The sequence below is a fragment of the Camarhynchus parvulus genome, chromosome 1 (assembly GCF_901933205.1).
Source record: "Camarhynchus parvulus chromosome 1, STF_HiC, whole genome shotgun sequence".
In the NCBI taxonomy this organism is placed as follows: Eukaryota; Metazoa; Chordata; class Aves; order Passeriformes; family Thraupidae; genus Camarhynchus; species Camarhynchus parvulus.
The window spans coordinates 14,627,076-14,638,603 of NC_044571.1; the positions used below are offsets into that span (position 1 = coordinate 14,627,076).

The following is an 11,528-nucleotide window of genomic DNA, read 5'->3' on the forward strand; positions in this document are numbered from 1 at the left end:
TTCCACAGTCATAATTTAAAAGATCTGGAAGACATGTTCACAAATTATTCACATAATTTAAATCAGCTCCTTTGTAGTGCTGAGATTTAGGAATGTTTGTGGAGTTTTGTTTTGTTGTTTTTATTTTAATTTATTGCTTCCTGTATGATCACTCCCGGAAAGAACAAATAAGCCAGCTGTATACCATTGTACTTCGCAGAAAGGAAAAGAAGATTCTGGGTTCACTGTCGACGTTCACCACGGGTAATAAGCACTGAATTATGTGCCTCAGATCTCCAGCTCTGAACTGTTCACAAAATGCCACTTGCTTTTCAGTGGTAAGACAAAGTACTCCTAAAACCTTAATGGAGGTCATCAAATCAAAATGGAAAAATTCATCAGGAACACAAATAGCTTTGCAGGAAATATTATGTAATTGGAAAAACCATTTAGTAACTCCTAGAGTTACTGCTATCTTGACCTGACATGAGACTGAAGCTGTTGCAGTTTGAGATTGCTTCTGTTCATTCAACACAGGCCACAGCCAAATTATTCTTTCCATTTTGAAGAACTCCAAGAACCTCCTCATCAGAGGCCTATTGGGCACTAGGAGAATTTCTTCTTTAGTGAGGTACTTTTTAACATGCCTGTGGTGTAGCTGAAAAGGAAAGGCTGGCTTCAGGTCAGGGACAACCTGGTGCAGCCAGGAATGGTTAAGGGGAAGTAGTCGTATGTCAGTCCTCTCCAGGAAAGTTCTATAAGGAACAGCTCTATAAGAAATTTTAACCTAAATTTTACATGTCCCTTACCTAGGTTTGGATCATAACCCAAACCACAGGCCTCTGCTTTTGAGGTATTTTTGGCTCTCTACAATTATCTCCTTTACATTCCTCCACAACGCCTGAAATCCTGCTGAAGGTCACATCCAAGGAAAGGCCTACCACTACTTTCTCCAGGCTGGAGCTTTATTTATTTTGTATAGTCAGGAGATCAAAGCAAGTTACACATGTGGTTTGTGGATTCCTCTGAGCGCAGAAAAATAAACCCAAGTACCCTCAAACAACGTATGGAAAAGAAATTGAAGGGGAAATGATGATACGATTTTAGCTTGAATGCAGCTTAAGGCTGCTAGAGAAACCCATGGGAGCATCATATATATATATTCCTACCCCATTATAAACACAAATCTTAAAAAAAGAGTTTTTTTAACTATCACATTACAATTTGGATATCTAGAAGAACTCCAAAATTAATGTTTCTAATCCTGATCCTTTAATCAGCCAGAGATATGCAGACAAAAAATCTACCACCCAGTAGTTCTTAGCTATTTTGGATTGACCTAATATGATTTCCTCTCTTTGGAATTCCCTATTAAGGCGCCAAAAACCTTCACTGATACAGAAAATGTTCTACCCTTTTTTGAAGCTGACACCTGAAAAGCTGTTTGCTCTTGTGAGTCTCAAAAAAACTCCAAAAACACAGCAAAAAAACACCAGAAAAAGAGAAAACTAAACAAAACCCAAAACTGCACACACACACTAAAAGAAACAAAAAACAAACAAAACTAAACAAAACAAACCCACCAAACAAAGAAACCACAAACAAACAAAAGCACACCAAAAATATTAAAAAATTCTTTGTTCTCAAGCTCACCAACACCTAATGCAGGGCTCAGTACATTACATTACACAGCCACAACTACCTTTTTTTGCTAAGACAAAATTAATTCTTACACTCGCTATGCATTATCTACTGGAAGATCTTCTTGTGTAGCAATTGCTCCTGAACAAAAAAAAACCAAAAAAGTTTCCAGAATATTGAAGATACACTTGTGCAATCTGTGTAACAGGTCTTTGCCCAAAATCCCTTTCTTCGGAACAGGAGTAGGCTCAGGAACATTGAGGGACCAAAAACAGATTAGATGTCCAAATAGCTTCTTTTAAGTAACATATTTTTTAATATATAGCCTGAATAAATGTTTCCATCTATACCATACCATCAAAGAAAATCAAATATGAAAAATGTGTCTTTCTGGCCAAGCCATGTTATCATTTTAAGATTAATAGTTTTCTTTAACATGATAAGTATTTCAGAGCATAGAACTTGCATAATGACCAGGTCTTTAAAGACCGAGGTTTATTTTAATCTACCAAATGTCAAACAGGCATATTTACCATGTGGTGCAAAGTTCTACTAAGAGTTCTTGAGAAAGGATAGATTAAATTTGCTTCCAAGGTCTATTCGACCCTATAACTGTGTCTCTGTGCAGGAGTTCTTCCTCTTACTAAAACTGCTAGCAAGGTTGTGGTCATACACAAATTAATAACACAGTGTTGAGCTAATATATTGAAATAACTCAAGAGAAAACACAAATATACCTAGAGGCTGAAGTTATGCTTATTATTTCAGCAACTGATGCTTTCTGTTTTCCTTTTTTTTAATTACAAAAAATATATTTTGGAAAGTTCATGAAGTAAAAAGTTAAGGAAGAGATGGGAAATGTTATTTTAAAAACACTCCTGTACACCAACCAGCATTTCACATCTTTTTGTGTCTATCTGTGCCAAGGGCCTCTTATTAAATAAATTTGTATAAACTCCCTTTATCTGATATGGAGTTTTCATTAAGCAAATACTTCCCACTTGGATATTTCTTTCTTTGTCTTGCATTTGTTCTAGCTATGTACTAGCAACTTCTAAAGGAACTGCAGAAAGAAAACCAAATAAAAATCTGGCTTAGCATGATGTCCTTGATTAGGACCTGTAAAAAGAGGAAATTAAGGATGACAGTGACAGCTTGCTACTCTATATTCAATTAAGACTGGCCTCTTTGTTCATGCTATGGACGTGCACTCATCTAATACAGCCCAATTCTGGCATCAGAGCAATTAGAATGCAAAGCATAACTTAAAACAGGATCTGGCAATATTATTTTCCTTTCCTTGTGACATCTTCAGCAGACTTTAAACAGAAGTCTTGAGATCACGTATTATGCTGAAAACCAAAACACATATTCTGAACCCAAATGCAGCTTTTAAAATACTTAATGATGTGAAAATTGTGTACAAAAAGACTGAAGAAAGCAATTGGAGAAGGGCTTTGGTACCTACACAAAATCCAAAGAAAAACAAGTGCTCTATTTAAGCATTAAATTCTAAAACTGACCTCTGTTCTGTGGTGAGCTCAGGCTGGGCTCTTATGTCAATTATGCACTCAAGGTGGGCAAAGCTCAAGCACACCACCAACAATATTAAATCTTGCATGTCTCCCTTTTTTTGAATGACTCACTTCTAGTCGAGACTAAAAGAATCTAGTGAGATTTTCCGACCTAACAATAATCACCATCCTTTCTGCCCAGCTGGCCTGCAGGGCTTCCTGGCGAGGTAGCCACACTGCAGAGTATAGCCCAAAGTCAAGTCCCATACAAATTAAAATACCCTTCTTCCTACACATTTCCACCCTGGATCTATTTTTTCCTCCAGAAACACATTCTTAAGCAACTTTCTGTTTCACTGATGATAGCTCAGGTACTTCAGTGGCAGCCTGAATGGCAGTGGGAAGGAAACCCAGTACCCAAACAACCTCCACCTCCAGAAGCCCGAGAATTGCCTCTGCCAAGGGCTAGGTGAGTGTACTGGAAAATATCATCCTGGTTTGGCTTTATTACATTCCTCCCTGCTGTTGGCCACTGTTAGAGGCAGCCTGCTACCCTGGACTGATGATTGATTTTGGGACATTCTTAACTGTGTGTGCTGAGCTCTTGCACTCTGGTCTAACCATCTGCTTCAAGGGGGAAAGAGTTAAATCCCTTTGTCCTTGCCTTTTGCTATAATCAATATAATTTCATCCATTCATTCTTAACTGGTGGAATTACCAGAATTCCAAGCAGTTCTATTCTTCCTCCCAAATTATGTTTAAATTCATTATCTCTCAATGTAATTTTCAGTTAGGAAAAAAAAAAAAAAAATATCCTTAAAAGAGAACAAGTCAGGCTGTTGGATGTTATCCAGTGATGAGAACTGTGAAGATTTTTGGTCATCTCAAACCCAGCCAATTAACAGGTTACAGTGACAAGCCAACCAAATACTTTGAGAAATTATCTATTTACCCTTTAGTTTGAGGTCCACTTTGTGTCGCAGCCAGGGATAAACACCATAGTTGGACATATCTTCAGGAATGGGGTTATTATCTATCCAGCCATCACATGCAAATCGATAGAAGTTCTCACATGGATCTACAGATTGATTTATCTTGCTCAGGATGCTAGCAGCTGTAAAAAAGACACCGCATAGATTTTGTGGACCACTTTTCCGTAAATAGAGAATTAGACAGGGCTACAGTCCAGAAATTATGATTAATGAGAAACAAACAAACAAACAAAAAAGACAAAATATCTGCAATGAATCTTCTTGAGACACATACAGCAATGATGACTGAACTTAGCACTACATGAACATGAGCTGCTGGAGCCAGACACTTGAAGACAGGCTCTCCACTGTTGCCATGATAGAATTAATTGCCTGAGGAATGTAGTAGTGATACATACTAAGTCGATTGTGATTAGCATTTCAGTAACTACGCAGTGTTTACCTCTAGTTCAATACTGCACCAGAAAACAAATCAAATTCTGATCTACCATTCATTGGAAAAGATTTTCAGCATTTTCAGCTCCATTTTGTGACTGCTTCCTTACCAGTTACTATTGTCAGTGAAAGAGGGGTGGTAAGAAAGAGATCAGTCTGACAAGCCCAAGACTCAGTAGCTTGTCAGTCCATAATCATAAAATCATAGAATAGTTTGGCTCGGAAGGAACCCTTAAAGGTCACCTAGTCCAACCTTCTGCCAAAAGCAGGGACATCATCAACTAGACCAAGTTGCTCAGAGTCCCTGATCCAATCTGACCTTGAACACCTCCAGAATGGGGCATTGACAACTTTTCTGAGTGATTTGTGCCAGTGTTTCACCACCCTCATCATAAAAATTTTCTTCCATATAACTAGTCTGAATCTACCCTCTTTTTATATAAAATCATATAAAGTGTGTGTCAGATCTGGTACAAAAGCATCTCTGTGCTTAACAATACACTTGCTAGTTTTCTGATAACTGGAAAGGAAGCAACAAAATATTCCTGAAGGTCTAGTCGCTCAACATTTTGTTTCCTAAAAAAAAAAAGAAAAGTAACCCCTATGGGAAACTTTGAGTCAACCTAGTTAGACTACTATTAGACCAAATTAAAACACGAATTTTAATTGTACAAAATAAACAAAACAGAAGCAACTTGAGCAGTGACTTTCTAAAAAGTTTGGGATTGTCATTCTTTCTCCCTCATTAATTGAGCTTTCTGAGTAAACTGTATAATGGGAAAAAATTAAATGGTACAAATATCTCATTAACATACTATAATCATGATATAATTGAGAAGATAAAATTGCTGCTTACCAGCTTCAATGCATTCTGCAGTCAAACAGTACTGTTGCTTCGGATGAAACTTTATAAGACCTTGGCTAACTGCAAAATGGAAAACCATAATGAGATCATTTGCAATGAATTTTGACAGCTGCAGCCAAGTGTTGTACACTCAATCATTCCAATATCAGTGTAGCCTCTGGCCCCAGTGCCTCTCTGACTGCACTGATTTAGAGCACTTAGAATGTATATTAAGTAAATATTTATAATATATATTATGTAAATACTGCAGCTTGTACAAATAACTTCCCCCTCCTAGTCCTGCTTTCTCCTTGCCCCTCTTTGCTCCCAGGCAGCACAGAGGAAGGGCTGTCTGTGCACAGTGCCTGGAGTAGCTTCACTTCAGCCCTACTCACTGGCAGTGAGCACCACCACATACAAACTATTCAGCATTGTTATCATCCTCCAGAGCTGGGAAACACAGGAGAACAGGATGGCTAGGCTTAGAAGGGGCCTTAAAGATCCTCTAATTCCAATGCTCTGCCATGGGCAGGGACCTTCCACAGGACCAGGCTGCACCTTCCATGGCTGGAAATGCAACCTGGAGAGGTCTCCCCACCCTCTGCAGGGTTTCCAGAGCTCCCCTGAGCTGTGCTGCCCACACTGCCCTGCAGCAGCACTGCACTGCCCAGCACAACCCAGCACCAACAGGACCCTCCCAGGGTCTCCTCATTCCAGCCTGGAACAGAGCAGATTGCAATGGGCACAAGGATAGCTGCGCTTCATACGGCACAACCCAGGTTCTGTCTGAATTGTCTCCCAAAAGTATTGTAATTGCATTTGCTTCCAATAGCCTTGCTGAGAAGAACTATGAAATTGTCAGTTAATTTTGCTCATCTTTTAAAAACATGTATTACAACTGCCACTGAAATTTAAGCACAGGAATTGCTAATTTCAGACACTGCTCTCAGGCAGCAAATATGCAGATAATTAATACTTGGGTTTAGGAAGGGAGAATCCCAAGGGATAGGTGAAATAGTTCTCACTAGATGTGCTCAGTAGGCATAAAGAAATGTCTCATTATATCCATTATCTTAATAACAGTACATGGCAAAAACAAAAAAAGCAAATAACACTGAACGAAAAACCCGACAATGGAATATATCATGGTACCATAGCTTTAACAGTGTTGATAGCTCTAAAGCAATTTCTGCTGTAATTATATGTTGTTTTAAAGTGATAGAAAAATGTGAAATTTCATTTCAGCCCAGGAAAATTTTTTTGCAAAGCGTCCTAAAGCTAGAATTGAATATAAAGCTGTTTCCTCTTTTCCAGTCTCATAGTTTTAATGGCAATTAATGACAGAAATAGCTGGATTTCAATCCAAGTTTGTCAAAAAATGGGAATGTAAAACTATTTCTGGACAGCTTTTCCAAAGCTTTCATTGGTTTAGTGAAACACAACACCTCAAACACCTCTGTCAATTAGCCAAGAAATACACAAGATTCTGAGGCATACAAAGGTTGTAATTGGAATACTGAAAACCAGGAGAAAACAGAGAAGTGGAGATCTCCAGAATATGATTTTGAGCCACTCCAAAGACGAACTACAAATAATAGATACTGTCCCTTCTAATTAAGTGTTGCACTCCTCCCAACTCACCTTTTTCCCTGATTAGAATTTAGTCCTTTAGAATCCATCCAGGTGTTGAATGCTTGCTAGACTTTTTTCTTAACAAAGCAGAGAAAGAAGGGAAAAGCCCAGACATAATTTCATGCTTAATCTGAGGCAGCCCTTGTGCTTTTGATACTTCTAAACAAACACAAAACACCATTTTAACTGGGAAACCTACAATTTTATCATTAGAATAAATTTTTGGTAGTAATATTTCCATTTTAAATAACAGCTAATTTTGACAGAAAAAAAAAACTTTGCACAGTTTTTTCCTCTTGTGTTATTGTTAAAATAACTAATCACAACATTATTACTTAGAGTCATGGTTATAACCCACAGCATCCTAGCTTCCTCCCTGATAATCCTGTTTCCAGATTCTTAAGCAAATACACTCCACAACTGAGTTTAAAAAAATAAATCTATAAGGGGAAAGGAAAACAATACAAATGCACAGATGCAAATAATGTTCCTGTGATCTGAGCAGCCTAAAGGACTACCAAGTCTGTAGAAGAGGCTCTCAAATTGAGATGCAAAGCTGCCTGACTTCTCACCCAAGGGCACTGGAGAGCAATCTGCTTCCTCCAAGGCCCCTGTCCTGCCACAGCCCCCACTCCTGCCAGAGTGCCACAGGCAGGGCCCCAGCAATGCTCCCCACTGGAGTCACAGTGAGCTCACAGCCAGCACGAGCAAGGAACAGTTATAACAATACCTGATTCTCCCGCATCCTCCTCAGGCTTGTAGGAACTATGAGAAGAAGAAAGCAGGAGAAAGCTACCTTTCACTCCTCAGGCTGGAAAATTAATTTGAGGTGTACCAGAAACAATAAGTTTTGCAGATGAAATGAAAACTGACGAAAAAAGAACATCTTGAGGTGCCTGAAATGTTTCATATGGACAGAAAAAATGATGTCCATTTCTACAGTTAAGTAAAACTTAAAAAACAAAATAGCTCAAACTTACAAACAAACCCATGTCACGATGAAGTGTGGAAACATCTAATTGAAAAAATGTTAAACCAAAACAATTTAACTTTTTTCCCTTGGTTCTTTAGGTTGAAAATTTCAGACCATTTCCAAAGAAATCCTAAAAGCATTTTGGCTGACCCAATGCCAGCATTTTTATTTTCTTAGCAGTTATGCCAATGAAAATTTTGATATTGAATCGCTGCCTACAGAACATGCCACAGGCACACTTGGAAAACTCTCTGCAAGAATTAATATATTTGCTTGAATTTTCACACCTGGCCTATGGATAAAGCAGTTCTATCTCTGAGAAGCTGTAGTGGCAAATGTCAATTCCTTTTGTTGCTCTAAGCAATAAACAAACAAATCTAGAGCAGGCAAAAAGAAATAAAATCTCTCCATTATTACTCCCTGGTGTTTATACTGCATTCTTTAAGGGAAAAACTTTTTCTTTTATCTAGAAATTTGGAGATTCAAACTCACTCATGGTTATAAAAAGTTAACTTGAATGGGATCACTAACACAGAAGTTATTTTCCTGCAAATGTTGCAGAAATTGCTCTAGAGCAGAAAAGCTCTAACCAAGAGTGAGCCTGGTGCTTTAAATATTCTATAGAAAACCTGACATCGTTTTGTGGCTATAAACAAAGCAGACCTTTCAAACAAGATCATAAAGGATTGGATGAAAGAAAAAGATACACTTAGAGGCAAGGCTTCCACCCATCTAGGGAAATCTGTGTTGGTCTAAAGAAACAAAAAGTTGGGCAGAATTGTTCCAAAAGAGGAACCAACTCTGCAAAGTTCTTACAGGATAAAACACAGCTTCATCTTTGGTTGGAGTTTCTGGGCATATTTATACTTCTACACATAATTTCAGAAGTGTAGGCATATGCTTTCAAGTTATGCTAACAAAACCAATCTACAGGTAATTCCAAATCTGGGAGAGGAAAAACCATTTCCTTCTCTGTTGCATCTAGTTACAGCTTATATATCTAACAAAAATATTTCGATTTCATCCTAGATGCACTCTTTATGACTTTTGTAAAGGCAACTTTGCAATTAATTGTAGAAGAACAGAAAGATCTAAAAAATGTGCACACATATGCACCATTGAAGATTTCTACAGGGGTTTTAGTCAAGCCCTAAATGAAAACCAAATGAAGGAAAATCCAAAAAGTTTCCATAAAATGCATGCACTACACAGATTCATTTTCAGGAAACAGAGAATATTATTCCACATCAGTCACAACCACTGAATCCGTAATCAGCATATTCTCACCTGCTTCTCTCTGTCCTGTGGAAGAACCCAAGTCTGGTCAGAACACATTCAACTGAGTATCAAAATTTAAATTCAGCATTCAAAACATTACATGAGTTCCCATTGCATCTCCCAGCTCTAGCATTCCCACTACAAGAACTCCTTTACTGACACATATCCCCTCCAGGATGAATATAAAAAGTGGGGGGGAAGAAAAAGAGATTTCGATTTTCACCAAAAGACATCATGAGACACAAACACGAGCACCCAGCAGGCAGGCTGGAGGTTGTGCTCAGGTTAGTGTCAAGGCTTTCACTTACCCAAGAAAAGAGCGGTGCCAAGCACAACAGTGCCGCTCACAAAGACACCGAGGGCGATCCGAGTGGCTTTGCTGCCTGCTCCCCTGGCCTCGGGGACTGTCTCTCCTTCCATCTGGACAGCTTGGGAGGTGCTTGCTCTCTCAGAAGTCTGGTTTTCCCCTGCTGCTGTTGTGTCAGTGTTTCAACTGTTCACAAACTGTGCCCATGTGCTCTCCTCCTCCTCCTCTTCTCTCCTATTTAAAACTCCAGGTTTCTGTCATGAACCATTTCCTAGGCACTTCCTGCTCTCTCCCTCTCAAAGCAAAATCACATGTAGAATAGTAGCTGTCTCCTACGTTGTGCTCTGCCCAGGAGGAGGAAAGGCAAGCAGTGGCCACAGTTAATGCAGCCCTTGCTGCCTGTAGAGCCTGTGAGAGCCAAGCGCTCAGCAGTCCCCCTTATCAGGGGTTCCCAACACGAGCATTTCACAACGTCGCTGAACAGATGTTTTAACTATTCAAAGGGCTGCATACCCTCTCCAATCAAAGCAGGATTGCTGACAACTTCTACAAACACAAGTCTGATGGAAGGTTTTATTTTTTTCTCTTTGCACGTATTTAAAAAGACTAATTATCTGCTGACTAAAGTTTTCTCCTTTTAAACCATTGCTGCTGCATCATTTGGCTTCAGAAGAGGTACCCACTCAGCAGGCAAATCCCTTTTTAAAGCTTCCTAAGAACACTTAGAATATCATGTAGCATTTTATTTCGGGAATTTGGTATGTGACACTGTGTGCCAAAAATCACAGTCAAGCAGCACAAAGCAGTAATCAGCCAACCTACAGAGAAGTCCTGCTCTAAAAGCTAGATCTGTTTTTTTCTAGGCAAGATATTTCAGTCCTTGCTGGTACACAACACATTTTAAGAGACGATCCTATGCTTCCAAGTCAAGTACTACTATGAGCTTAGTGGAAAACTATCTATTTGGCACTTTAAGATGATGGGGGATTAAAAAAACCAACTTATTTATATTTCTCAGTGGAGTAGACATGGTAGTCCCCTCCATGTAGCAAACATTCTCCATTCATCAAGTAAAAAAATAGCCATTTCAGGGTGAATTCTCTGAGCTGAGTGTGACATTTAGCCCTCTGAGGAGCTCTTGCTTTCTCAAGAGCTGGACTCTCATACAAAGCATAAGGATGCAGGGAGAGGCAGAATCATGCTCATGCTCTCAACAACAGTTTATGTTACTGAGTTACTTACTTTCATGGGGACTTAAAAGTCCTTATCTCAGCCCCCAACCATCCTGATAAAAAGTTGCACAAGTAGAGAGAGAAGACATACATGTGTCACAAAATGTGTGTAATGGCAGTTATCAGCTTGGAGACTGAAACCTTTTACCATGTGAGTACCTGCACACAAGCTGTCCTGGATGTCACACAGACATAAAGCCCACTCTAGCTAGAAGAAGACTTAGAGTTTGAAGGTCCTGAAATCCAAACTTCTCATCCCCCTCTACTGCCTTGTTGGTGTCCTGCAAACAAAATGCCCTCAGTTCTTATTCCCGTCCCTCTTCACCAGGAAGCTCCAAGAGGGCATTCCCATCTCTGCTTGATGCAGAACAGGAAAAAAACATTTGCTCCTTTTCACCTGCCTGTTGTCCCACATATAACCCATGATTTTGACATCCATTTGCTGAGGCAGGAGAGGGAAATGCTGCTGCAGAACCAGGAGGACCACATGCCTCCCACTATAAAAATTCCCAGTCATGTGTGAATGACTCCATGGGTGTGAGCAAATACCTGGTTATAAGAAATACTCAGCACAAGACTGTTACCAGCACAGGTTTGGGAAGGTATTTTTGTGACATTGGCGCAATTGAGTCCTCATATCAGAAACCACTATGATCTCAAAGGGGCTGCCAAAAGGGCAGGGTATTGACAGAAAATGCATG

The 11,528-nt window shown here is 39.3% G+C and overlaps 1 protein-coding gene across 1 annotated transcript in view; it reads right to left on the bottom strand.

The window, feature by feature from the left end:
• The window catches only part of PHEX (phosphate regulating endopeptidase homolog X-linked), a 101,290-nt gene extending 91,067 nt beyond the window's left edge, over positions 1 to 10,223 (bottom strand). Inside the window, exons 1-3 of the mRNA XM_030952775.1 lie at positions 9,597 to 10,223; positions 5,418 to 5,486; positions 4,087 to 4,248 (exon numbers count right to left, since the gene is read on the bottom strand). Of these exons, the coding sequence (XP_030808635.1) occupies positions 4,087 to 4,248; positions 5,418 to 5,486; positions 9,597 to 9,708 (343 nt within the window). The 5' untranslated portion in view covers positions 9,709 to 10,223. The remainder of the gene's footprint in view (positions 1 to 4,086; positions 4,249 to 5,417; positions 5,487 to 9,596) is intronic.
• Between the last annotated feature and the right edge of the window lie 1,305 nt (positions 10,224 to 11,528).